The sequence below is a fragment of the Bos taurus genome, chromosome 2, assembly GCF_002263795.3.
Source record: "Bos taurus isolate L1 Dominette 01449 registration number 42190680 breed Hereford chromosome 2, ARS-UCD2.0, whole genome shotgun sequence".
Classification (NCBI taxonomy): Eukaryota; Metazoa; Chordata; class Mammalia; order Artiodactyla; family Bovidae; genus Bos; species Bos taurus.
Window position 1 is genome coordinate 133,490,066 of NC_037329.1, and position 25,412 is coordinate 133,515,477.

The 25,412-nt window shown below is 49.3% G+C and overlaps 1 protein-coding gene across 5 annotated transcripts in view; it reads left to right on the plus strand.

Moving 5' to 3' along the window:
• The window catches only part of UBR4 (ubiquitin protein ligase E3 component n-recognin 4), a 137,398-nt gene that overhangs the window by 37,959 nt on the left and 74,027 nt on the right, over positions 1 to 25,412 (plus strand). For all 5 annotated transcript variants that reach the window (XM_059893321.1, XM_059893328.1, XM_059893325.1 and 2 more), the window contains exons 21-48: positions 856 to 935; positions 1,427 to 1,555; positions 2,273 to 2,455; positions 2,596 to 2,718; positions 2,814 to 3,043; positions 4,436 to 4,557; positions 5,544 to 5,641; positions 7,170 to 7,327; positions 8,078 to 8,287; positions 10,494 to 10,595; positions 10,904 to 11,004; positions 11,251 to 11,449; positions 11,827 to 12,015; positions 12,435 to 12,498; positions 14,231 to 14,422; positions 14,970 to 15,040; positions 15,128 to 15,275; positions 15,711 to 15,938; positions 16,587 to 16,757; positions 18,402 to 18,584; positions 19,425 to 19,583; positions 19,919 to 20,071; positions 20,524 to 20,751; positions 21,345 to 21,502; positions 22,401 to 22,572; positions 22,829 to 23,030; positions 24,203 to 24,366; positions 24,799 to 25,015. In XM_059893321.1, the coding sequence (XP_059749304.1) occupies positions 856 to 935; positions 1,427 to 1,555; positions 2,273 to 2,455; positions 2,596 to 2,718; positions 2,814 to 3,043; positions 4,436 to 4,557; positions 5,544 to 5,641; positions 7,170 to 7,327; positions 8,078 to 8,287; positions 10,494 to 10,595; positions 10,904 to 11,004; positions 11,251 to 11,449; positions 11,827 to 12,015; positions 12,435 to 12,498; positions 14,231 to 14,422; positions 14,970 to 15,040; positions 15,128 to 15,275; positions 15,711 to 15,938; positions 16,587 to 16,757; positions 18,402 to 18,584; positions 19,425 to 19,583; positions 19,919 to 20,071; positions 20,524 to 20,751; positions 21,345 to 21,502; positions 22,401 to 22,572; positions 22,829 to 23,030; positions 24,203 to 24,366; positions 24,799 to 25,015 (4,434 nt within the window). The remainder of the gene's footprint in view (positions 1 to 855; positions 936 to 1,426; positions 1,556 to 2,272; positions 2,456 to 2,595; positions 2,719 to 2,813; positions 3,044 to 4,435; positions 4,558 to 5,543; positions 5,642 to 7,169; positions 7,328 to 8,077; positions 8,288 to 10,493; positions 10,596 to 10,903; positions 11,005 to 11,250; positions 11,450 to 11,826; positions 12,016 to 12,434; positions 12,499 to 14,230; positions 14,423 to 14,969; positions 15,041 to 15,127; positions 15,276 to 15,710; positions 15,939 to 16,586; positions 16,758 to 18,401; positions 18,585 to 19,424; positions 19,584 to 19,918; positions 20,072 to 20,523; positions 20,752 to 21,344; positions 21,503 to 22,400; positions 22,573 to 22,828; positions 23,031 to 24,202; positions 24,367 to 24,798; positions 25,016 to 25,412) is intronic.

The following is a 25,412-nucleotide window of genomic DNA, read 5'->3' on the forward strand; positions in this document are numbered from 1 at the left end:
AGACTGTCGATAAGAAACTTCCTGATTCTCATGGGAGGGGCTGAATTTGGAGGTTGGGGCATCCTTGAGAACTTTTGGTCATTGGTGTAGTCTGAGATACCTATGGATTCAAAACTCTTGGTGGAAACAGACCCTCACATATCCCACGTTTTTTTAAAAGCAAAAAAACATCTGAGATGTGAGGAGTTGGAATCCTCTGCTCCTAGTGTGCCGTATGTATATTCTTGCCACTCTGGGTGACAGCGTTCAGATTTCTCTTAGGGACATGGTTCTCACCGAGAGGCTGGTTTCTTTGGGTCATGGTCTTCAGACAGCGGGAGCTGTGGTTTCTCCCCAGTGTTTCGCACATGGCAGTGGTCCATGCTTTTAATAAGGCTCCTCTCACGCGCATTGCACGTGTTTGCTGCATCTGAGGGTCATTAAATGTAAAGTGTATTTGGTGGACGTGCTCATCAAGCCCTAACTGAGTTATCGTCTCTGGGGTCTCTTAGTGGTTGGCCCCTTTGATACGGGGAGGCAGCATTTAAGACTACCAGTCTCATGATAGTTCTGTCGATTCGTGTGATGATCATAGAACGGAAGTTAACTCCTGGAACAGAAGTTGTCAACTGGGGGAGACGTATTTGGTTGTCACAGCTGGGAGGCCGCTGCTGGCCATCGGGGGATGGGAGCCGGGATGGTGCTCAGCATCGTGTTGTGCAGAGGGTAGTTCCCCTCAGCAGAGAGTCCTCTGGCCCAGAGTGTCAGTGGGTCATGCCAAGCGTGGGAAACCCTGGTCCAAAGTGTCTTTTTGCTTTTCGTACTTGTTTGACTTGAGAGTGGAACCGTTCTTTCAGTAAGCACATTGCTTTTCAGATGCCGTCCCGCAACCCAGATTCTACTGTGTCCTGTCCCCAGAAGCCTCAGAGGATGATTTGAACCGACTTGATTCTGTGGTACCCAGAATTTAAAAATCCCATTTTGCATGTGGGTTAGGTGGTGTCCACCAAAATCAGGCTATTAGGAGGAAAGGGAATGATGTAACTTTCTGTAAGGAGTGAATTTAGTCTGTATTAGGATTTGAGCTTTTTCTAAAAGGAAAATGTTTTGAGATTTATTTGCTGGGCTCCAATTTGGCAGTAGGGGATGTCCTTCCTGGCAATTGACATCTCTGACAGATTATTTCTAAAGCTATCTGTGTTAGCGTTTTCACAGGCAGCTATTTTAATGGACAAAATAGTTGTTTCAGTCTAATGCCTGCACTTGTGTGCTCACAATATAATCCATAAGCTGAGTTGGTCCATGAGGGGGACTCTAGCTGCAGTGAGACATCAATAACTGTTTGGAACAAGCTGTTTGTCAGTCCTGAGGTTAAGTGGTAGTGTATGGGTAGTAGGAAAAAATATTTCACAAAATAAGAGAAAACGATTGTCTGTCTTGATATTAGGCCTGTGATGTCCTCTTCTCCAAGCTCGTCAAGTATGATGAGCTGTACACTGCATTGACGTCCCTGCTGGCAGCTGGGTCCCAGCTTGATACAGTCAGGAGGAAGGAAAACAAGAATGTAACAGCCCTGGTAAGACCATGGCAGCCTGGGCTAATTATGAAGGGTTTGGCATGTGTCTGACTATTGGGGAGCAGTCTACCAGGAATTTCCTTCTGGGATCTAGTCAGCCTTTTTGGCTTTTCTTTTTGGTTAACATTGAGAGGAATGTGACTTTGAGAGGAAGGGTCACCTCAGTTCTTATCTCCTGATGTACCGCCTGAGTGCTGGTTGATATATGATATTGGAAGTGGCCCCATGAATGTGTCTCGTACCTGTAGGATTCATAACAGCAGTTAAGACCACAGAAAGGGCCTGCTGAAGGCAGTGTCTTGCTCTCTTTCAGTCACTTGGTAAATTACTGGGGAGCCAGGGACTGAGAATTGCTTACTTGGCCTGTGAAATGTACAGAATGTGGGACAGATTTTATATGTATGTAAAAAGTGTGTTTTACCCTTTTCTGCTTTGGGTATATTCCCTGGGAAGACCCAGTGAGCTGACTTAAGAGCCAAATCTCAGTTGAAAATTGGGACTGCACCCTGTTCTGCTTTAAAAATTATATTGATATTTGGATCAGTTTTTATTGTTAGGGAGATCTTGAAAGAGTAAAGTCGCTTAGTGGTGTCCGCATCTTTGCAACCCCGTGGACTGTAGCCTACCAGGCTCCTCCATCCATGGGATCTCCATGGGAGATCTTGAGGCAGTACCAAAAGCTCCTGCCTCTGAGATTGCTGTTTTTGCTTCTTGTAGGAAGCCTGTGCCCTTCAATATTACTTCTTGATACTGTGGAGGATCCTGGGCATTTTGCCACCATCGAAAACTTACATGAACCAGTTGGCCATGAACTCGCCAGAGATGAGTGAATGTGACATCCTGCACACCCTGCGGTGGTCGTCCCGCCTCCGGATCAGTTCCTATGTCAACTGGATAAAGGTACCGCTGAGCCTGCTGCTGTGGGGTAGTCAGTCAGCAGGGTCTAATTCGGGAAACTTAATTTAAGTTTAAGGCTGAGGGGGACGCCTCAGACCCTGCCTGTTTTGCTCTCCTGAACACTTTTTTCTTGCTGTAAATAGGACCACCTTATCAAACAGGGAATGAAGGCTGAACATGCTGGTTCTCTCCTAGAACTGGCATCTAGCAAGTGCAGCTCCGTGAAATATGACGTTGACATTGTAGAGGAGTACTTTGCCCGACAGGTATGTGAGTTTGGGGTCCGTAACGACAGAACTTGGCTTATGCTGCAGGGTTTTTTTTTGCCACAACTAACTAAGATCTTGGGTATCTTTTAAAGATCTCGTCCTTCTGTAGCATCGACTGTACCACCATCTTGCAGCTGCATGAAATTCCCAGCCTGCAGTCCATCTACACCCTGGACGCTGCTGTCTCCAAGGTCCAGGTCTCTCTGGACGAGCACTTCTCTAAGGTGGCCGCCGAGACCGACCCGCAGAAGTCCTCTGAGGTCACCAAGAACCTGCTGCCCGCCACGCTGCAGCTCATTGACACCTACGCCTCTTTCACCAGGTGGGCGGGCCATCTGCCCAGAGATGTCGGAGATGGGGAAAGTAAATGCTTGGGTGGTTTACTTTCCTGTGTAAATATTTTCTAGCATTTTTCTTGTATGGTGCAGAGAGGTAATGCAGTTTTTCCAAACACTATATTTCCCGTTATTCACTGAGGTGAAGCTCTTTAAACCTCACGGGACATAGGCAGAGAAGACATTTTCTTACTATTTATCTGTTTGGCTGGGTCGGGTCGGGTCTTAGTTGCAGCCCTCGGGGTCGTCCTGTGTCATGGGGGGTCTTTTGCTGCAGCCTGCGGGCTCCCCACTTGCAGCGTGTGGGCTCTCTGGTTGTGGTGCAGGGCTTAGTTGCCCTTTGCCACGTGGGGTCTTAGTTCCCTGACCAGGGATCAAACCCTCGTCTCTTGCATTGCCAGGCAGATTCTTAACCACTAGACCACCAGGGACTTTGAAATCTTGAGAAAAACCTTTTCTTAATGAGTTAGAGAGTATTTTGAAACCCAGTCCTTCTATAATAAACATTGCAAATTGCACACCCTGTGGACTTCCTTTGTTTGTTTTGCGTAGTGTTTAAATATTTTAGAATTCACTTTCAGTGCATAAAAATCGGTAGTTTATTCTCCATTCACAAGACGTCTGGCTTTTCTTCCATTGGAAGGACTGGCAAAACTGCCTGTCTCCGTGTGATGGAGCACGCCGCTGCTGAGGACTGGCTCCTCCTCTGCTGTTCTGACCCGGCCCCTTTGCGCTCGCTTACTTTTTCTGGTCCCTGGAGGATTTCACTCTTCAGTTCCTGTTTTATGGGACGTTGTTGCTGAAAGGGACTTGGATCTTTGTAAAACTTAACGTGTCTTTTAGTGTGAATGCCTTGCAGTAGACAGAAGACTGTTGCTTGAGGCAAAATTTTTGGACGGATGTGAGCAGTAAACTTGAGTAGCAGCAATGCGTGCGCACTATGGGCCAGTTAGGTTTTCGGGCGTGGTGGGTTCAGCAGTTAGCAACGCTGTGAGTCACTGGCCTTTGAGAGTGTCTAGGCTGTAATCGGCCCATTCCTGATATTACACGTTCCCGGGCAGATAACTTTGGGAAGTGTTGTTTGTTTGTTTAAGAAAAAATAATACTTCTCAGAGCCTGTGATATGTACAGTGCCTGAGGCCAGGACAAGTAGGGTAGATAATGTTTTGTGAGCATTTCCAAGGATGGCATGTTCTTTGGGAAGTAATTACCCTTTGGCATTCTTAGGAGACCCAAAGGGGCAGGCACTGGCAGCTGCACTTAGAGGATCAGGAAACGGAGCTGCAGGTCTTCCATTTGCCTGGGGTTGCTTTTTTTCCCTAACCAGAATGTCACTAGGTTCCTTCAGCTTTGACATAGTTCCTTCTTTTTTTCTCCAGAGCCTATTTGCTACAGAACTTTAATGAGGAGGGATCCACTGAAAAGCCTTCCCAGGAGAAGTTGCACGGCTTTGCTGCTGTTTTGGCCATTGGCTCTAGTAGGTGCAAGGCGAACACTCTGGGTAAGTGAGCGAGCTTCTGAATAAGACTGCAGACCGCTGTGGCTGGCAGTGCTGTTTCTCCCTTGCTGCCTGTTGACTGCATCTACCATTTATTGGGATCTTCCTGTGTGTCGAGCACTGACATAGGTTTATCTGTTCTGATCTTTGCAGTAATCCTGTGAGGTAAGTTTTATCATCATCCTCCATTACTCATTAGGAAACTGAGACTTAGGTTATTTGCCCATATCCTACATTTTGCAAGTGGCAGAGCTGGAATCCAAGCCAAGATTAGTTGGTTCCAAGGTGTTAAGCTCTTTGACTGTTGGAAAGATCTTTGTTCTCCTTTCCATTTATAGAGATTAGGAAGACTATTGAGCTACTGCTTCATGCTTGGGAAAACTTCTTCCTTGTGTTAGGAATGGTCTGGTAGAAATTTGGGATGGGAAATCAGAAGGACTTGAGCGGGATTGGCGTTAAGTGTAATAGTTATCCTTTAAAATGTACAGGCATTTGTATATTCCTGCATTTCACGGTTTAAGTACCCTTTTAATGTTCAGATAGTCTCACTTGTAGAAATTTAATTTCATTACTTCGTTGACTACTGTTCTTGATGTGCATTAATGTTCCCTGCCCTCAATATCTGTTTCGGAGAAAAGAGATGGAAGTGCTGCCTGTCCGTAGAGGGTCTAGATGTTGAATAGTGACTTGCAGTGACTTGCTGTCCCTTTGCATCTTTTTTCAGTTGTCTTCTTTACTCGCAAGGTTAGAAAGTGAATATGATGGGGAGTGAAAATCTTATAATTGAGATCGTTAGTTGTTAAGCAGTTAGTAGTTTCTTGGACATGGTGCTGCTATTCAAATATGCTTCTAAGCTCTCTTACTAATTATTTTGACAACCTGGGCTGTAGTGTGTTTCTCTCTGCATTGGGGTTGGCTTTTAAAATGCTGTGTGGTGTTCTCTCTCTCTCTCTCTTGTGGTGATTCCTTGTCCTTTCTGTTGCCTCCAGGTCCAACGCTGGTTCAGAATCTACCATCATCAGTTCAGACTGTGTGTGAATCCTGGAACAACATCAGCACCAACGAGTTTCCCAACATTGGGTCCTGGGTGAGTGTCCATCTGCCCGGGAGTAGAACTTCGGAGCCCTGTTTGGTTTCTGTGTTCTGTTCGTATTCTTTAGGCTTAACTGGCTGCCAGGAGATCTTAACCTGCTGCAGTATTTTCTGTGGCTGAACCCGTAGTCAAGTCCTTGAATTACCCAAATGCTACTCGTGATCATTTTGCCAAGAATAAGAAGTATGTTATTGTGTTATAGGATAACCACTTCATCACAGTGGAGTCTTGAGCAGTACCGGGCTGTGAACGGCGTGTGCCCATGTACACACTGTTGTTTTCACTACGTCTGGGCTGCAGTACTGAATGATCTGTGGGTGGTTGAATCCACGGATGTGGAACTGCACGTATGGAGGGCTGACTGGAACGTTATACATGGATTTTTGACTGCATGGACGGTCAACACCCCAACCCCTGTGGTATTCGAGGGTCAACTGCTAGGACCTTCAGGTTCTTCATCTGTTAAATACTGGGAGGTGAAGATCAAGGATATTAAATATAAAGTGCCTAGCACATTCTCTGGCACGTGAATTGTCAGTAAATGTTAACTGTTTCCTTTCCCTTTTAGGTTATATGTCAAGAACCTGCTCCTTCTGTCATCATTTTATGGGGTAGCATTTAAGTTCTCTAGGCTTTCAGAAGACTGTTGTGTCTTCTGTCAGTTCCCTTGATCTTCCTGTGTGCTGCCCTCAGGTTAACCTCTGTTAACAGATTATTGTCTTATTACAGTTCTTGGGAAAAACAAGTGTTATAATCTTATTATCCTTGCTTTGTAATTGTGACCTTTATTTACATCACCCGGAGCTGTAGTGCAAGGATAATTAAGATATTTGTAATGGGGAACCAGATACATTGTGAAATCCTGATCTTTCCCAGTTATTAGAGGCAAACAAGCATAGTTTTAATATTAAATATAATATATCCTAATTATTTGACAAGTGGTATTGGGTGTCTTAAACTTTGTAGTAACTAAATTTTAGCTCAACTTTAACTTTTCTGTTTAAAAGACCTTATCTCCTTGTGGCCGTGCCGGCTGCCCCTTGCTGTGTGGGCTTCCTTCTAGTTGCAGCGAGGGGGACGGCCCTTTGTTGCGGCGCGCAGACTCCTCATTGCGGTCACTTTGATGGAGTGATGGAGCGGGCTCTAGGGCACGCGGGCCTCAGGAGCTGGGGTTCCCAGGCCCTCGAGCACAGGCTCAGTAGTGGCACCGCACGGGCCGAGCTGCTCCAGGGCGTGTGGGGCCCTCCTGGACTAGGGGTCGAACCAGTGTGCGCTGTACCGCGAGGCAGACACTAAGCCGCTGAGCCGCCAGTGGTTTAAGATTTTAACTCAACTTGTACTAACTAAAATTTGCTAACTGCTTCCTTCACTCCACTCCACTCTCCTTCCCGGGGTGACTCAGTGTATACTGAATAGAGTCCTAGTCTATGAACCCCAGTGGGGCCTTGGATTTTCTCTTTGCTCGTGTAAGCATCTGGAGACGGGTGGTCTCTCCATTTATGTCTGCTTTGCCTCCTTGCAGCGCAACGCCTTCGCCAATGACACCGTCCCTTCCGAGAGCTACATCAGTGCTGTGCAGGCTGCCCACCTGGGGACGCTCTGTGGCCAGAGTCTGCCCCTGGCTGCGTCCCTGAAGCACACGCTCCTCTCCCTGGTCAGGCTGACTGGAGACCTCATCGTGTGAGTACCAGCTGCATAGCCCTGCATGCTCTCCAGGCCTGTGCTCTGTCATAGCCGCAGGAAGACGGTGAGAGTTAGGTTAACTGCAGGATAGTGCTGCTTGTGCCTGCTTCTGCAGCAGAGAGCGCCTGGGCTTTAGAGTGTGAGTGTCTCCGTGGAAGGGTTTTGAACGTAGATGTGGAGGGCTCCAGAGGACCTCCCCCTCTTTATGTGTAGTGTGTTTCAGAAAAAGCACGCTGGCTTTAAATCATATTGTGACGTGGAGGTGCTCTGGGTTTAAGTTTCCAGATGACGGTGACGTATTTGAAGTCATGCTTCTCCAGGTTCATGTGGAACTTAGATACTGCCGCCGTGGGGACTAGGGCAGGCTTCCGGTACATAGATCACGAGTAAAGTCCTGTATCTCATTGCCTTAAAAGTGATCCAGATTCCTGCCAGTTCTTCTAGAAAGGTTGTCTTAGAGGGTTACTAGCTTAGGTTGCAGTAAATTTTCTTTTCTGAATATTACAGAATACATCTTATGTAATTAATTTAACATTTTAATAAGTTGATTTTGCAAATGGAAATGATTTTAACTTCTGATACAGTGATGAGAAAGGAGACCTTGAAGTTGCATGACTGTGCCTGTTTGAAAAACAACTGTCCAAGGAAAAAAGCCCTTCCCAATACATGATTGGCTTGCCCTCTCCGCCCCTTGCAGCTGTTCAGAGGAGTATATTCACTGATTTGATTCTGTTTTCTTTGCTGAAGTTGGTCCGATGAGATGAACCCGCCACAGGTAATCCGGACACTGCTCCCCCTTCTTCTGGAGTCGAGCACTGAGAGTGTGGCTGAGATCAGTAGCAACTCCCTGGAGCGTGTCCTGGGCCCCGCGGAGTCTGATGAGTTCTTGGCTCGTGTGTATGAGAAGCTCATCACTGGCTGCTACAACATTCTGGCCAACCACGCGGATCCCAATAGGTGAGCCCGCCTGGGGAGCAGCGTCCGCTTCCTGTGACCGCCTGCTGCTCTCAGTGAGATACACCAGCACTCGCTTCTCTCTCATTCATTAACAGCCTACGATTGTGCCTTTTTAAAAATTTAATTCTGGTTCTGCTGGTTGCACTGGGTCTTCGCTGCTGCGCATGGGCTTTGGTGTGAGGACTTCTGTTGCGGTGACGTCTCGCTGTGGAGCGCGGGGATTTCAGGAGCTGTGTCTCTCAGGCTTAGTTGGCCCGAGGGATGTGGGACCTTAGTGCCCAGACCAGGGACTGAGCACGTGCCCCCTGCGTTGGCAGGTGCCTCCTTACCCCGGGGCCACCAGCGAGGTCCCTGTTGTGCTTTTTAACAGAAAGTTCTGTGCTTGTGTGCGTCTTGCATTCTTGAGGACACATAGGAAGACTTGTTTGGAATCCTCTTCTGTGATTCATTCTTAGGGATGAGCGTGCTGTCCTGGATGTGGTACTGTCTGCAAAGGAGCTTGATGCAGTTTCTAACATTTTTGTGACTGTGCGTGTGAGATAGGTGTTCTGTGGCGTAAAGGTGATCTCATTGCGTTGTTTGACCATGCTGGCCATGTTGATGTAGGCGAGTCTTAAAAGAGCAGTTGAGTAAGTTAGTTTTATCCCACTGAGAACTATAAAGATGAAGGGTGCCAGGAATTGTGATTTCCCGCCTTCTTCTTGTCCAGCAGTCCAGGTTTTCGTGAGGGACTGTTTTTTTTTCTCTCTCCCCACTTCTCTTTTGTCACCCCTCCCCGCCTGCCAAGGCAGGAGATGTGGATTCGATCCCTGGGTCAGGAAGATCCCCTGGAGGAGGACATGGCAACCCACTCCAGTGCTCTTGCCTGGAGAATCCCCTGGACAGAGGAGCCCAGCGGGCTGCAGCCCATGGGCTCGCAGAGAAAAGTGACGTAGCATGCCTGCACGTCGCACTTCCTTTACGCCCTCTCTCCACCTCCAGTCCTCCCCTCCTTTCCCTCCTCTTCCTGATAGTTTGAGATAACAGCTCTGCTTCTTTGAACTCTTAGCTACTGACTACATCACTTATTTTAGATTTTAGGAATTTTTTGTTTTATTGCAGTTTTAATTCCTCATTTATTTAGCACCTGCTGTATGCTTACTCCTTGGAAGGAAAGTTATGACCAACCTAGATAGCATATTCAAAAGCAGAGACTACTTTGTCAACAAAGGTCCGTCTAGTCAAGGCTATGGTTTTTCCAGTAGTCATGTATGGATGTGAGAGTTGGACTATGAAGAAGGCTGAGCGCCGAAGAATTGATGCTTTTGAACTGTGGTGTTGGAGAAGACCCTTGAGAATCCCTTGGACTGCAAGGAGATCCAACCAGTCCATTCTGAAGGAGATCAGCCCTGGGATTTCTTTGGAAGGAATGATGCTAAAGCTGAAACTCCAGTACTTTGGCCACCTCATGCGAAGAGTTGACTCATTGGAAAAGACTCTGATGCTGGGAGGGATTGGGGGCAGGAGGAGAAGGGGACGACAGAGGATGAGATGGCTGGATGCCATCACCTACTCGATGGACCTGAGTTTGAGTGAACTCCGGGAGTTGGTGATGGACAGGGAGGCCTGGCGTGCTGCGGTTCATGGGGTCGCAAAGAATTGGACACGACTGAGCAACTGAACTGAACTGTATGCCAGGGTTTATGCCAAGCTTTGACAAAACAAAACTAAATATTGCCCTCAAGGTGTAGCCGTAAATAGACTTAGGACTTTTTTTTAATAGTTTAAAATTGGGTTTTTAAAAATACATTTTAAAACTGTATTTTCGGCTCTGCTGGGTCTTCACCGCTGCGTGGACTTCTCTGGTTGCGGGGGCAGGGCTGCTCCCTGCTTGTGGTGCGTGGGCTCCTCCGTGTGGCGGCTTCTCCTGTTGGGGCACAGGATCCAGGGTGCTCGGGCTTCAGCACTTGCGGCCTGTGGGCTTAGGAGTCGCAGCTGCTGGGCTCCAGAGCACAAGCTCAATGGTTGTTGCTCATGGGCTGAGTTGTCCCGTGGCAGGTGGGGTCTTCCCGGACCAGGGATTGAACCCGTGTCCCCTGCATCGGCAGGCAGGTTCTTTATCACTAAGCCACCAGGGAAAGCCGTAGACTTCTGAATTGTTAAAGGTAGTATTAGGACTTCGAAACAGCCCTTGTTTCTATAGTTGATTTTTCTTTTGGATTTTCAGTGGACTTGATGAATCCATCTTAGAGGAATGTCTCCAGTATTTGGAAAAGCAACTGGAAAGTAGCCAGGCTCGGAAAGCTATGGAGGACTTTTTCTCTGACAGGTGAGCTATGTTGCGTTCTCCTCAGTGCGGATTTCTGAATGCCTTCCAGAAGCAAGGACTGTGTTGACCTGGTTGTTCTCTCAGGAAATACAAAAGCTTGCTTAGATGTTTGTACTTCCAGGAGGACTGGTTAACTGCTGGCGCCTTGAGGTTATTGGTGAAGGGGGTTGGTTTTGATTCACTGGCATTGTTGACTCACAGGTGATCCGTTCTCCTAGAGGGGATGAGATTGTGAGGAAATAGAAAAGGACGCTTTTTATGTGACACTTAACATGATTCTTCGATTTTTGTCCCCTCCTGCCTTTCAGTGGAGAACTCGTGCAGATCATGATGGCAACAGCCAATGAGAACCTCTCTGCTAAATTCTGTAACCGAGTTTTGAAATTCTTCACCAAACTCTTCCAGCTGAGTGAGTGACAGCTTTTAATAATCTTCTTAGGGGAACTTTGATGTCCAGTTAATGACTGTGCCTATCTTCTTCCCGAGTGTAACTACAGCAGAGGAATGCTAACAAGTGGAGAGAATTCCTCAGAGAAAGTTTGGAAGGAAGTCGAAGGCTTGCTTGGAGCCTTTCCCCCTTCCCTGGCTCATGGTCTGGGCCTCTTGCCTCCCCTCGCCCTCCTTCACTGACCGTCGCCTCTCGCTCTGTCCCCAGCTGAGAAGAGCCCTAACCCAAGCCTTCTGCATCTCTGCGGCTCCCTGGCCCAGCTGGCTTGCGTGGAGCCTGCGCGTCTCCAGGCATGGCTCACCCGCATGACTGCATCGCCCCCCAAAGATTCCGATCAGCTGGACGTGATCCAAGAGAACAGGCAGCTGCTGCAGTTGCTGACCACCTACATTGTTCGGGAAAACAGGTAGAGCACCTGTGTTCATATCACGCGTTCCGACAGCCCCAGCAACAGGGCAAGAGCGTTTGCAGCTGTGTTTCCTTCAGCCTCAGTCCTGAAGCATTTGCAGCGATCCCGTAGCTCCCTCTCAGTAGACTTAAGGAATCTAGCATATCTCCTTGATTTTTCCCCTGAAAAAACTTTTGCAGTGGCTTCGTCTGTCAGTTGTAACACGTGTGATCGTTTTATGGTCTAGTAGTCCAAGTGCACAACTTGGCTTAGTGTGTATGATCATGCATTTAATGTTTAATTTTAAACGCCTCTTAGAAATTCTGAATTCTTACAAATTTAATACTGCTGATTCTTACTGAATATTTACCAGTGTGATGTTTCTTTTCTACCAGTCAAGTTGGGGAAGGTGTGTGTGCTGTGCTTTTGGGCACCTTGATCCCCATGGCAACAGAGATGCTGGCCAACGGTGATGGGACCGGTTTCCCTGAACTCATGGTTGTCATGGCCACCCTGGCCGGTGCAGGTCAAGGTGCTGGCCATCTTCAGCTTCATAATGCTGCTGTGGACTGGCTGAGTAGATGGTAAGAGGATGAAATGGGAGGATCGCATCTGTAGTTTACACCATTGCTCTTAAGGGGGATAATTAATTGCAGGCTATTTTTTTGTAGCTCAGAGTAAGTTTAAAAGAAACTTGAAGCTCTGTCTTTTTATTGGGATTATTCACTGTAGATTCAGTCAGTTCAAGTTCAGTTTGGATTTAATCTCTACTCTTTTATTAGTAGAGTTTCTTGTTCATTATTCCTAGGACAAGTCTTGGGAAAGTCTACCAACTATCTCTGATAGGAACAGAACCCCTTAATCACTGATGACCCACATAATTTCCAAAGAATGCCTTTTGTTCACTTTGTCTACAAATTGATGCAAGATACATGGAAATGCTTCCCTTCTTTGGTTCCTTAGATGATTTTGTGTCCCATCCCCCCCCTTTTTTATTTGACAGCAAGAAATATCTGTCACAGAAGAATGTGGTTGAAAAACTGAATGCCAATGTAATGCACGGAAAGGTAAGGAGAGTGAGGGGAGCGATGGGTCCTGTCTTGGTGGCCGGGTGGAGGGAAGTCCCTTTCCTGTTGGTTTCTGTCCCTGGCTCCCCTGCAGAGGGGAAGGCCTAGGATCTCAAAGACCTCGAAGCGTGTCATCACCAAGTGCACGCCCACAGGCCTCTTCCTGGGGGCAAGAAGTGGTCTGGAGGAAATGTTCTGCGAAACAGACATCCAACAGAATCCTTCTGAAAACAGTGAATTACTGCTGTGTTTAGCTATTGGTATTCTCTGGGAAATTGTCTGCTGCTCCTGCATTGGGATTGTGTGCTCTGAGTGTCAGACACAGGTTCCCGTTTACTTCCTCAGCGCCAGTCCAGATGCTAGAATCGTTTATGTTATTTGGAGGTTCAGGCCACTGTGCTGAGAAAAAGGGTGGCAACTGGCAGAAATCTTGCATTTGAACATTTTCTCCCTCTACCCAACCTGCGAGCCCGTCATTGTCGCTAATTTAAATGTTTTTCACTAATGGTTAAAAAAATGATTATGGCAGGGAAAAAAGCCAATGAGAGGTTACTCATACTTTAATACAATCTTTTTATCTTTTTTCTTGAGGTATAATTGACACAGATATTAGTTTCAGGTTTACAGCATAGTGATCTGACATTTGTCTGTATTGCAAAATGATCACAGTCTAGTTAATATCCATCACCATACATAGTTAAGTTTTTTTTCTTGTAATGAGGACTTTTAAGACCTGCTCTCTTGGCGACTTTCAGATGTGCATACATTAGTATTAACTCTGGTCACCATGCTTGACATTTCATCTCCATGGCTTACTTATTTTATAAGTGGAAGTTTGTATCTTTTGACTCACATCACCCACTTCACTGAATCACCCTCCTACCCCCTGCCTCTGGTACCACCACTCTGTTCTCTGTATCACTCTAGTTTTTTCTTGAGTGATTTTTGTGTCTATCTCAACTTTATTTTCCTGGTTTACACTGTACTTCATTTTCTAAGGTTTTTAAATATATACACATTTATTTCGCTGTGCTGGGCCCTTGCAGCTGCTTGGGCGTTCTCTCGTCACTGCGAGCAGGGGCTGTGCTCTAGTGCCGTTGGGCTCTCTTGTTGTGGAACCTGGGCCCCAGGGCTCGAGCTCTTCAGTAACTGCAGCTCCCAGGCTCTAGAGCGCAGGCTCAGTAGTTGTGGCCCATGGGCTTCATTGCCCCGTGGCTTGTGGGATCTTCCTGGATCAGGGATCAAACCCACGTCTGTTGTGTTGGCAGGTGGATTCTTTACCACTGAACCACCAGGGAAGCCCTATTTTATGATTTTTTAAAGAGTTGTCTTTAAAGGATGTCTTTAAAGTTGTGCTTAAAGGATGAATCATACTGATTCAGTACAGTTTCTTTAATTTTTAAAGTTTTTAAATTTTTTGGTTACCCCATGCAGCATATAGACTCTTAGTTCCCTGACCAGAGATCAGACCTGCATCCTTTGCATTGGAAGTGCTGAATCCTAAACCACTGGCCCCCAGGGAAGTCCCCATGCAGTTTATTGGCCAGCCACTTGCTGTTGTAGTGCGAAGAGCTAAGGAAATAGATAATTAAAACATGTTATTTTTCTTCTCTGCTTTTTGTGCTGTTCCTTTGATCTTGAGCTTTATCGGAAAAAGCGTGAGAAAACACAATTTGCATGATAATGGAATGTGGAGAACTGACCTTTCATGGTGTGGTGGTCTTCTTTATAGCACGTGATGGTCCTAGAGTGCACCTGCCATATTATGTCTTACTTGGCTGATGTCACCAATGCCCTGAGCCAGAGTAACGGGCAAGGCCCGAGTCACCTGTCTGTGGATGGGGAAGAGCGGGCGATCGAGGTGGACTCTGACTGGGTGGAGGAGCTGGCGGTGGAAGAGGAAGACTCCCAGGCCGAGGATTCAGTAAGTGAGGTCACCACCACAGTCATGGCTGACCGCCACTTGCAGAGCTCACGTTAACAGGCCTTTGGCCTTCTTTTTTAGCTCCTGTGAGCTTCAGGACTTTGCCCAGTCCTTGTTGCTTATTCATAGCTTTCATGATTAATGCCAGGCTGATTCTCCAGGCCTGCAGAACAAGTGGTAGGACTCTACCTCCTAGAGGAAGGACCCTTAAATAAGCCTGGGCCTTCTCCCATCTGGAGGCACGTGTCCTGCAGTTCCAACTGGCTGTTGCATCCAAAATGGAGTTTCAGAGACGAGAGTTTTTCAGGGGGATGGTGTGAGCTGCGTTGTAGAGAAAGCATAAGGTTTATTTTTTTTCTTAGCCACAAAACCTTAAGGTCTTATCTGAAATTACATCACATTTATAGCCTGCAAGCTCTCTCCAACTGGAATAGGTTTCTCCTAGTCATTTATGAAGTCAGTGGTTTATTTTCCATAGAGTGTGTTTTTGTGGGTGCCTGTGTGGAAGGATGTATTTCTGATTAAAAAAAATTTATTATCTTTGAAGGATGAAGATTCCCTTTGCAATAAACTCTGCACTTTTACCATCACTCAGAAAGAATTCATGAACCAGCATTGGTAAGAGGAGTTTTTCCTTTTTGGTGGGGCTTTCCAGGTTGGTGTTGGGGACTTCCGGACTCACTGCCTGGCTCTTATTCTTTCCAGGTACCACTGTCACACTTGCAAAATGGTCGATGGGGTGGGCGTGTGCACGGTATGTGCCAAGGTGTGCCACAAGGATCATGAGATTTCCTACGCCAAGTATGGATCTTTCTTCTGTGACTGTGGAGCCAAAGAAGATGGCAGCTGTTTGGTGAGAGATTAGGACATTCTCTTGGCTCTAAAGGGTGACTTGTTAGGGATACAGATGTGTAAGCCAAACTGGGAACTTCCCACGTCACCCTCATGGTGTCCTGGGTCAAGGACCAAGTTCTGATTCTGTCAATGATAGTTGCATAGTCATGGCCTAAACACTTCACTTAGAACTGGAACTTGCAGTATCCTTAGAGATCTTGCAGTTTTTTCAAAGACCTTACCCCTACCCCAATTTTAAGACCTGTCGTTAGGAGTGGGTGAAGTGTTAGCTATTAGGTGAATACCACAAAGATTAGAATTCAGGCTTTTGGATATTCTTTAAATGGTTAGCCAGTCTCCCCTCTGAGTCAGATTTTTCCTCTGAGATCTTAGGCAGTATTTCATCTGCGCTTGTGACAAGAAAGTGGGGGCCTGTGACATTTCCTGTCCCTAGGCTTTGGTGAAGCGAACTCCCAGCAGTGGCATGAGCTCCACCATGAAGGAGTCAGCATTTCAGACTGAACCCAGGGTTTCAGAGAGTCTCGTGCGCCACACCAGCACCTCCCCGGCGGACAAGGCCAAGGTCACCATCAGCGACGGAAAGGTTGCTGACGAAGAGAAGCCCAAGAAGAGCAGCCTGTGCCGCACTGTGGAGGGCTGCCGGGAGGAGCTGCAGAACCAGGTGGGCCCTGGTGGGAGGAGCTGCAGAACCAGGTGGGCCCTGGTGGAGGAGCCGCAGAGCTGGGTGGGCTCCGGTGGCGCACAGCGTGGGAGCAGAGCGTGGAGCCTGGCACGGCGCCCTCCTTCCCGCCCCACCAGTGGTGGCTTTGTCCTCCAAGGTTGCTGATGTCCAGCACGTGAATAGCAGGCGTGTGTGTGGTCCCTCCCTGCGTCATAGGGAGTGTGTGGCTGAGGAGTGTTTGGGGCTTTGTGTGAAGGTGGGTTTTAGTTGTGTGATGCCCCGGGGCAGCCTTTCTTGGTGCAGGCCCCTCATCTGCAGCACAGGGCACAGAAAGCGGTGGGTGGTTGTTGGGTGGGGGTCGTCTCAGCCTCCCGAGGGGTGCATGCCTGTACGCGCTCTGGATGTCTCACTGCGCTGTGGGTGTGTGGAAGCAGTGCTCATCAGCAGGGGGCCCCTGGTGTAGTGACCCAGTCTCATGCTGACTGGAACCAAATCCAGCGCTCGGACAGAGTGAAGTGAGGGCTGGAACACACACTTGCAGTGAGGAAGCCGGGTCCTGGGTTCTGTAGGTTGCTACTGGCAACATGATGATGAGTGTGACCCGTTCTTTTTCTTTTTTTTTCACTTGTGTATTTGGATTTTTCTCAGGCCAATTTCTCCTTCGCTCCTCTCGTGTTAGACATGCTCAGTTTCCTCATGGATGCCATTCAGACCAACTTCCAGCAGGCGTCCGCAGTGGGGAGTAGCAGCCGGGCCCAGCAGGCCCTCCGGGAGCTGCACACAGTGGACAAGGCGGTCGAGATGACGGACCAGCTGATGGTGAGTGGTCAGCGTCGGGGCCAGGGGCACGCGGGAGCCAGCACATCCGCTGGGAAGCCAGAGGCGCTCGATGCTCCAAGATGCATCCTTAGAAAGTCACCTGTGGGCGTTCAGAGCCTAGACTGTAAGAACCTGTGACATCCAATGTGAAAAACAGCATGTGGGGTACGTCTTCTCACGGAGGGAATCGGAGGTCACTTGGACCAACAGCGAATAAGTCTCCTTTTCAGTTCACGTAAATCTGTGAACCCCTGTGGGTGAGGAGTGACGTTTGGGGGCAATTTTAATAGCTAGGAATGTCTTCTGTATGTAAAATAGAAGACCTCCTTGTTGTGTCTTCTCCCTCGAGATTGACATTGCATGCAGAAGTGATGCTGTCCTCTTGGGCTTGGAGCCTGTTAGGTGTCTTCCTTTAGTTCTTGCTGTGACGTGGGTGCTGCATTCTAAGGCGTTGTCCACTGTACGCCTGCTGCCCGGCACTGACTGTAGGACTCCTGGGGTGGTCTGCTCGGCCTCTCAAGCAGCTGTGTAAAATCAGACGCTGGGACTTCTCTGGTGGACCAGTGAGTGAGAACCCGCCTGCCGAGGCAGTGAGCGTGGCTTTCATCTCTGGTCTGGGAACTGCCATCCCCCATGTGGGAGCTACTAAGCCCATGTGCTGCAGTTACCAAAGCCTGCAAGCCTAGAGCCCATGGTCTAGAACAGGAGAAGCCCTGTGGTGAGAAGCCCGAGCGCCGCAGTGGGAAGTAGCCCCTGTTCACAACTGGAGAAAGCCTGTGTGTGGCAGAGAAGATCCAGGGCAGCCAGCGTTAAAGGAGAAAGGAAACTTGCGCACTTCTGGAAGGATAGTATAACAATGAGTGAGGTGCACGGATGGATCTCACAGGGTGACTGCTTCTCAGGGAGACACGGGCACTTGGTAGCACACACACAGACAGACACACAGATATTATGACGTTTTACCGAAAATCAGTCACCGTTGGGAATTCCCTAGGTTCCAGTCATTCGGACTCTGTGCTTCCACTGCAGGGGGCCTGCGTTTAATCCCTGGTCAGGGAGCTAAGATTCTGCAGTGGCCAACCTCCCTCCCCTAAAAATCAGTCACAGTTTTAGAGCAGTGGTTTTAGACTTGCAGATATTAAAGATGAAGCTAGAAAAATATTGGGATGGTGTTGGTGATCCATAAGGTTGCTGACTTTTAATTTTATTGGGGTAAATCAATGAAAAAAAACACTATCATCATTATCATTTTATTTTTTGAAGGGCATTTTGGAATTCGTGGTGGTCCAGTGGTGAGGGTTCAGTGCTTTCCCTGTTGAGGGCCTGGGTTCCATCCCCGGTTGGGAAACCGAGATCCCACAAACTGTGTGGCTTGGCCTAAAAAGAAAGACAGAGGCGCTTGTTAACACTTAAAAAAACCCAGCACTCACGTTAATTTAGTTCTGTGCAGCACTTACTGCATTGTTCTTATTGCACTGACGGTAATTTTGATGAATTAACTCTCCATGGATTACGAATCGGAAACTATTGCTCTTTAGTGAGTAAATTGCACATTATTTCAGTCATATGAACAGTGTGTGTATGAATCCACTTGGTCTATTTTGCCTTACTACTGCCTACTCTCTCTGCGTCCGTCTTTGCCAGGTTCCCACGTTAGGCTCCCAGGAAGGTGCCTTTGAGAACGTTCGGATGAATTACAGCGGAGACCAGGGTCAGACCATTCGCCAGCTGATTAGCGCCCACGTGCTCAGGAGGGTGGCTATGTGTGTGCTCTCCTCCCCTCACGGGCGCCGCCAGCACTTGGCTGTCAGCCACGAGAAAGGCAAGGTGGGTCCTCCAGTCCCCTCCCTCTCGTTTGAGATCGTGCTTGTCTGAGGTGCCGAGCAGAACACATAGGGGACAACACTCAGATTGGCCCGCCAGGAAAACGTCTATTTTTCTGAATTCTAGCAAAGCTTCAGGGACAGATCTCAACAAGCTTTTCTGCTAGAACCCTGAGTTACTTTATTAGACTCAGAACTAGTATGACTGGAACAGAGACTAAAGAGTCAATTCCCACTCTGTGAGTCAAACCCCTAGGCAAGGTACGGACTGGAGGTTTCCTAGGACAGTGTGGCTTGCAGTCTTTCTCAGGTTAGCCACGCTGGAGGACACAGTGGAGAGAGGAGAGTCTTCCTAGGAGGGCTCAGTGGTCCTTATTTAGTTCTTCCCTGCGCTCCCAGCCCTCCTGAAGACCCAAGGAAGTTTATGGAATTTTATAGAACAGGAGAAGTTAGAGTGTCTTAAGCTGTTCTGTTTTCCAGCGTCTTCATTTGTTTTATCTTTACATTAAGTGAAAAAGAAACTAGAGATAAAAGTAGCTCTAACAGACTTTCAAAAACATTTTCGTAGAAAAACAAGAAGGGACAGTAGTATACGGGACCGTTGAGTGTCTTATGGACAGACTATGGAGTTGGCTTCTTTGGTCACCTCTAGAAAGAAGAAATGAAGGCATGCCATTCTTTAAGCCAGAGAAAATAGAGGCTGATACTGGTCTTGGGTTTTTGAAGAGACTTGCTCACAAAAACAGCCTCCAGATCAGTAGCTCTAGTGAAGGAGCTTTTGTTACTGCTGGTGTTCTCTGAGAGGAAGAGGGTTGAGAATAAATCGGTAATTATTCCCTGGCAGATCACTGTCCTCCAGCTCTCAGCTCTCCTGAAGCAAGCAGATTCCAGCAAAAGGAAGCTGACTCTGACCCGCCTGGCTTCTGCCCCGGTGCCCTTCACTGTGCTGAGCCTCACAGGGAATCCTTGCAAAGAGGACTACCTGGCCGTTTGTGGGCTGAAGGTAATCCTGATCCAGTTTGGTTCTGTTGAGCTATAGGTCACTGTGACCTTCTCTCCTGTTCTTAGCTCCACTTTCTCTTACTCATTGTTGAGATTGGAACTTAAAAGCCATTGGGAACACGAAAGAAGTCTCTTGAATTTCTTCCACGTCATCCAGATTTCTCTTCTATTGGAAATAAGCTTTGTGTGTTGACAGCTGAATGTGTTACTCGACAGTCTGAGTACTGTCTGGAGGCGGGGAATGCCGGGGAAGAAAAGGCAGTGTCAGACTCTGAAGTGAGTTAGCCTACTTTCCAGATCGCCTTTTAACCATTCTGTTCCTCCACCCATGTCCAGGACTGCCACGTGCTGACCTTCAGTAGCTCAGGCTCCGTTTCGGATCACTTGGTTTTGCACCCCCAGTTGGCCACAGGGAACTTCATCATCAAAGCCGTGTGGTTACCTGGTTCACAGACCGAGTTAGCGATCGTCACCGCAGACTTTGTCAAGGTATAGGTACAGCTCTTTGATTGTCTGGTCTTACGGTGGTTTTGCTTTTAAATTCAGAATGCATGGTCTCCATTACGTGTGCCAGCTTCTTTTAGACATGAAAAATTAAAAAACCCTAACGTTTCGTTACTTTCTGTCCTGTTGCTGAGCAGGAGCTGTGCGTGTATAGGTGATAGAGAATTGATTCTGGTTCAGTCTCTGCTGTACTCAGAACACCGCTCCTCATTGCTGTTCTCGGTATAGCGTTTGTTTATGTGTCTCCTCTGCTCATTCCTTAAGAGAGAGTGGAGAGAGACCTTGTTTATCTTTGTGTGCTCAGCGCCTAGCACTGACGGGCGTGTGCTGAGTGGAGGAGCGCCCTCCCTCAGCCCTGCCGCTCCCTGCACGCACCGGGAGCGTGTGGGCCTGGGGCTGAGGTCGACCTCCCTCATCTGACCTCTCTTCTCTCGCAGGTTTATGACCTGTCGGTGGATGCCTTGAGTCCAGCCTTCTACTTTCTCCTGCCTAGCTCAAAGATAAGAGACGTTACCTTCCTCTTCAACGAGGAGGGGAAGAACATCATTGTTATAATGTCCTCGGCGGGGTACATCTATACGCAGCTCATGGAGGAGGCCAGCAGTGCCCAGCAGGGGCCCTTCTATGTCACCAACGTGCTGGAAGTCAACCACGAGGACCTGAAGGTTAGGGCACGCGGCGCCGCTTCCCCCCGGGCCGGGGCTCATCAGCCAGCGGCTCTCTTAGTGTCTCTCCTTTAACTTCTACGTGACCGCAAAGCTCTAGTTCTTAAGGGTTAGACTTGACGCTCCTTTATTCTCATAGTGTTTTTAGGATTTACCACGGGGGTCTCACGCTTAGAGAATGAGAGCCCTTAATTACGGTCTAGAGTGAATGACCAGGGGCGTCCTGGTGGTCCAGTGGTTGAGAATCCACCTGCCTGTGCAGGGGGCGTGGGTTTGATCCCCGTCTGGAAAGATTCACACGCCGTGGGGGCGCCAAGCCCACGAGCTGCAGTACTGAGCCTGCCGCTGCAGCTACTGAAGCCCGAGTGTCCAGAGCCTGTGGTCTGCAGCGAGACCTCACACTGCAGCTAGAGAGCAGCCCGTGTTCACAGTTAGAGGAAGCCTGCATGTATCGTTGAGGACCCAGTGCAGCCGGAAATCAAGCAAAGCACCCGAGTACATTAAAAACAAACAAAATGAACGGCCGGCCGCAGTGAGCGCCAGCGCCCAGGCGGCCCGAGGACTTAACGCGAGTGTTGTGTCTGTTGTGACAGGACAGTAACAGCCAGGTGGCAGGCGGCGGCGTGTCCGTCTACTACTCGCACGTGTTGCAGATGCTGTTCTTCAGCTACTGCCAAGGCAGGTCGTTTGCGGCCACGGTCAGCAGGACGACTCTGGAGGTGTTGCAGCTCTTCTCCATCAACATCAAAAGGTGGGGCTCAGCACTTACCCTTGAACTTCCACAGCGCCCCTTGTTCAACAGGGGAGCTCGCCCTTCCCGGGGACTCTCCCCTCCCTGCCTGGGATCTCTAAACTGGGCAGCATCCGGCGTCGCTGGGTTGGCCAGTCTGCATGGTTTGTCCCCCCAAGCTGCTGGAGGTAGTTTGTGGGGGCCACTGTCACTCAGAAGGAAAAGCTGTACTCAAGGTAGCAAATGCGATTTTAATTTGATGAGAGAGTTTTCTCCTGGACATTCCTGCTGCCCTTGAAGTTTCCCTTCTGGTTGGGGTTGGGGTGGGGGTTGATCAGTAAATAGAACGTGACGTCAGAGCACAGGGCATGGTGGCAGTTTGGGGAAGCGGGGGCTGCCATCAGGCTTCCAGAAGATAGGGGTATGTGAGGTAGAGGGTGTTTTATTTAAGGAGGAGGCAGAAAAGGTTTACGGTTTCTTCCCCTCTTTTTCTTTTCTGCCACCGAAAAGCCATTACAGCACTTTCTCTCTGCTGTCTATTTTGTGAATCAGCCGGTTTGGGGTGAAATAAAATGGATGCCATTCATTCATAGCTTGATGTGCTTGGAAATTCTTAGAAGGACAATGGGTTGTCAGCCTTTGGCACCTCCGTGGGCCTGTGCACTTGTTAGCCTTAGGCCCGCAGGGCCACCGATCCCCTCAGACAGGGGAGAGCCTGAACCAGGACTCCCGCTGGGGCATGCATTGTGTGTGAGACTGCATGTGGCTCAGACTAAAACTGGGGCTCCTGGGTAATTTGAGTCCTCGGGTGGGTATATTTCTCTGAGAGTCCAGTAGTAGTGAGGGTGTCCTTCACTACTAACGAAAGTGCTGTTAGACGGTGAGTGACACCCTGCCCGGCCACTTCTGTCGTCCGCAGTCCCAACGGTGGTAGCAAGGCGCCTCCCGCTCTGTGTCAGTGGTCTGAGGTGATGAACCACCCTGGCCTGGTGTGCTGTGTCCAGCAGACTACAGGCGTGCCCCTGGTGGTGATGGTGAAACCAGACACTTTTCTCATCCAGGAGATTAAGACTCTTCCTGCCAAAGCAAAGGTGAGTGCCATGTTCCCCCGTCGCTTGAGTAGACCGTGACCCTGCCCTGTTTTTGTACGTGTATATCCCGTCCTTTCCCAGCTCTCCTGACAAGAGACCTGTAGAAGAATCTGCTCCTAGACGCCTTTTCTTTGCCAGCCTTTTGCACTCCCCCCGTTGACCGTGAAGCCAGTGGCTTCTCTGCCTCGTCTGTGTAGGTCTTGGGAACTTCGTTCCGTAGGTGTGGGAACTAACACGGCCTGTCCCCGCCTCCTAGATCCAGGACATGGTGGCCATCAGGCACACGGCCTGCAACGAGCAGCAGCGGACGACGATGATCCTGCTGTGTGAGGACGGCAGCCTGCGCATCTACATGGCCAACGTGGAGAACACCTCCTACTGGCTGCAGCCCTCCCTGCAGCCCAGCAGCGTCATCAGCATCATGAAGCCCGTCCGCAAGCGCAAGACAGCCACCATCAGTAAGGCCCCGCCGCCGCCGAGGCGTGCCCGGGGAGGGGACTCGGGGTAGACGGTCATGGTACCTGTGAGCAGTGGGGCTGGGCCTTCTTCAGTGCTAAGGGTCTGCACTTCCAGGGCAGGGGGCGTGAGTTCAGTCTCTGGTCGGCTCAGATCGCAGATGCCTTGTGGCGTGACAGAAGAAAGAAACGGGGACTGCCTTGCTTGTGTGGCTCATAAAGGTAGAGCTGGTGCCGGCTAGCTCGCCAGAAGCAGCGTCGAGGCTCCTGCAGCCGCCCCCTTTCTGTGCAGGCGAGCATTTGTTGGCACTCCTCTGCAGACAGCAGTTCCTAGGTGCCCAGGAAAGGATGCTCTCTTGGATCTGGTTTCAGATAGTTTTCTCTGGGTTTAGGGAAAGTGGCTTACTTGATGCAGCGGGCAGGACGGAACTGGCGGAGGAGTAGATCCTTCAGTTGGTTCATTCTCACCAAGTAGTGTGGAAGCCAGGTCTTCCCTGGTGGCTCAGCTTAAGAATCCACCTGCAGTGCAGGAGACATCAGTTCGATCCCTGGATTGAGAAGATCCCCTGGAGGGGAGGGCATGGCAACCCACTCCAGTACTCTTGCCAGAAAAATCCCATGGACAGAGCCTGGCGGGCTAGAGTCCACAGGGTCGCAGAGCGAAGAGACTGAGAGACGCGACTGAAGAGACTGAGCACGCACGCACGCCGTGCGGAAGCCGTCATAGGTGTCCGAGCTGGGAGTCTTGCTCCTGAGTGGTGAAGCAGGACTCTTCCAGGAGTGAACGCTTGAATTTAGGTCTGAGCGAAAAGATCATTACAGTGTTCTTCCCACTCCCTGGAGTCTGTTCTAGAGCCTGTGTTTTAGAAAATTGTGCAGCTCATCCTTTATAAAGAAATAGTTTCTCTTGTTTATTTTGGATAGGCCAGCTCTGAGAGAGCCTGTTGTGAGTGAGTGTTCCGGATCCTGACCCCAGATCTCTTTGCCCTGCAGGGTCATGTTGTGGTTGCGGGTGGTGACTGTTGGGCCGCTGACCATGTGTAGGCATCATAGTGATGCCAACTGTGTAATCCCGAGTTGGCCTAAGGTTGGAACGCACGTGTGTGAGCTCGGGCAGAGTTGGTGGGGCCGCACTAATGATGGTGCTCTCTGGCCCCCGGCACTGCCCTCCACAGCAGCCCGCACCTCCAGCCAGGTGGCCTTCCCCATCGACTTCTTCGAGCACAACCAGCAGCTGAGCGACGTGGAGTTCGGTGGGAATGACCTCCTGCAGGTGTACAACGCGCAGCAGATAAAGCACCGGCTGAATTCCACTGGCATGTATGTGGCCAACACCAAGGTGAGGCCCGGCTGCACAGCCCTGGGTGCAGTCCCTGGGAGGCAGGGCTCGCGAGCAGTATGGTTTGAGGAACACATCTCCTGTCAGGGTGCAAGACTCACAGTCACTAACCCTTGACCCTAGTCTAACGATCCCAGAATAAACAGATACTCTCAGCTCCATGCAGAAGGGGTCCTGCTCCCATGTTACCAGCAGGGTTACCGTGCACAGGGCTCAGGAGGCGGTTAATGCCGGGGAGAAAAGGAGCCTGAAATGGAAGGGTCTCCTCCCTGCCTGTGTTTCCTGTCCTTGGAAGCAAGGGAGTCATTGCCAAGGAACTAAAGGATAAAGGTCTTGTGTAGGGTCGCACGTGTGTCGCTGTCTTAGGGAGGCCCAGAAGTTGGCCCTTCAGAGCTTGTGTTCCTTTTGCCATGTGCGCCTCTCCCCCTCCAGCCCGGTGGCTTCACCATTGAGATCAGTAACAACAACAGCACCATGGTGATGACAGGCATGCGCATCCAGATTGGGACCCAGGCAATTGAGCGGGCCCCGTCGTACATTGAGATCTTCGGCAGAACCATGCAGCTTAACCTCAGTCGCTCACGCTGGTTCGACTTCCCCTTCACCAGAGAAGAAGCCCTGCAGGCTGATAAGAAGCTGAACCTCTTCAGTGAGTCCCCAGCTCCTGGCACAGATTGTATCCGTCTCTCGATTAATTCTGACCAAGGGGCCACTTCTCTGTGGCTCTCCAGGATTCTGGGGTCCCCCTGCTCTACTGATAGCTCTGTGATCTCTGCCATCAGGAAGCGTTGAGCTTCATTTGAGATATAAAGGAGGCAAGGGACATACTTGAGAATAGGAGGGGTAGAGACGGGGCAGCTACTTCAGGGCTCGTTTCTATAGGCTTGAGTGACCTTGCCGATGTGGCTGCCTGCCTGTCTAGGCAGAAAGGTGGCGAGACTAACGCTTGACATCACAAAGCGCTCTGAAAGTGCAGTTGAGGGCCTCAGGGCACACGTCACCGAGAGGTGTTTAGCAGTGCCCTTAAAGCCTCAGAGTAGACATCT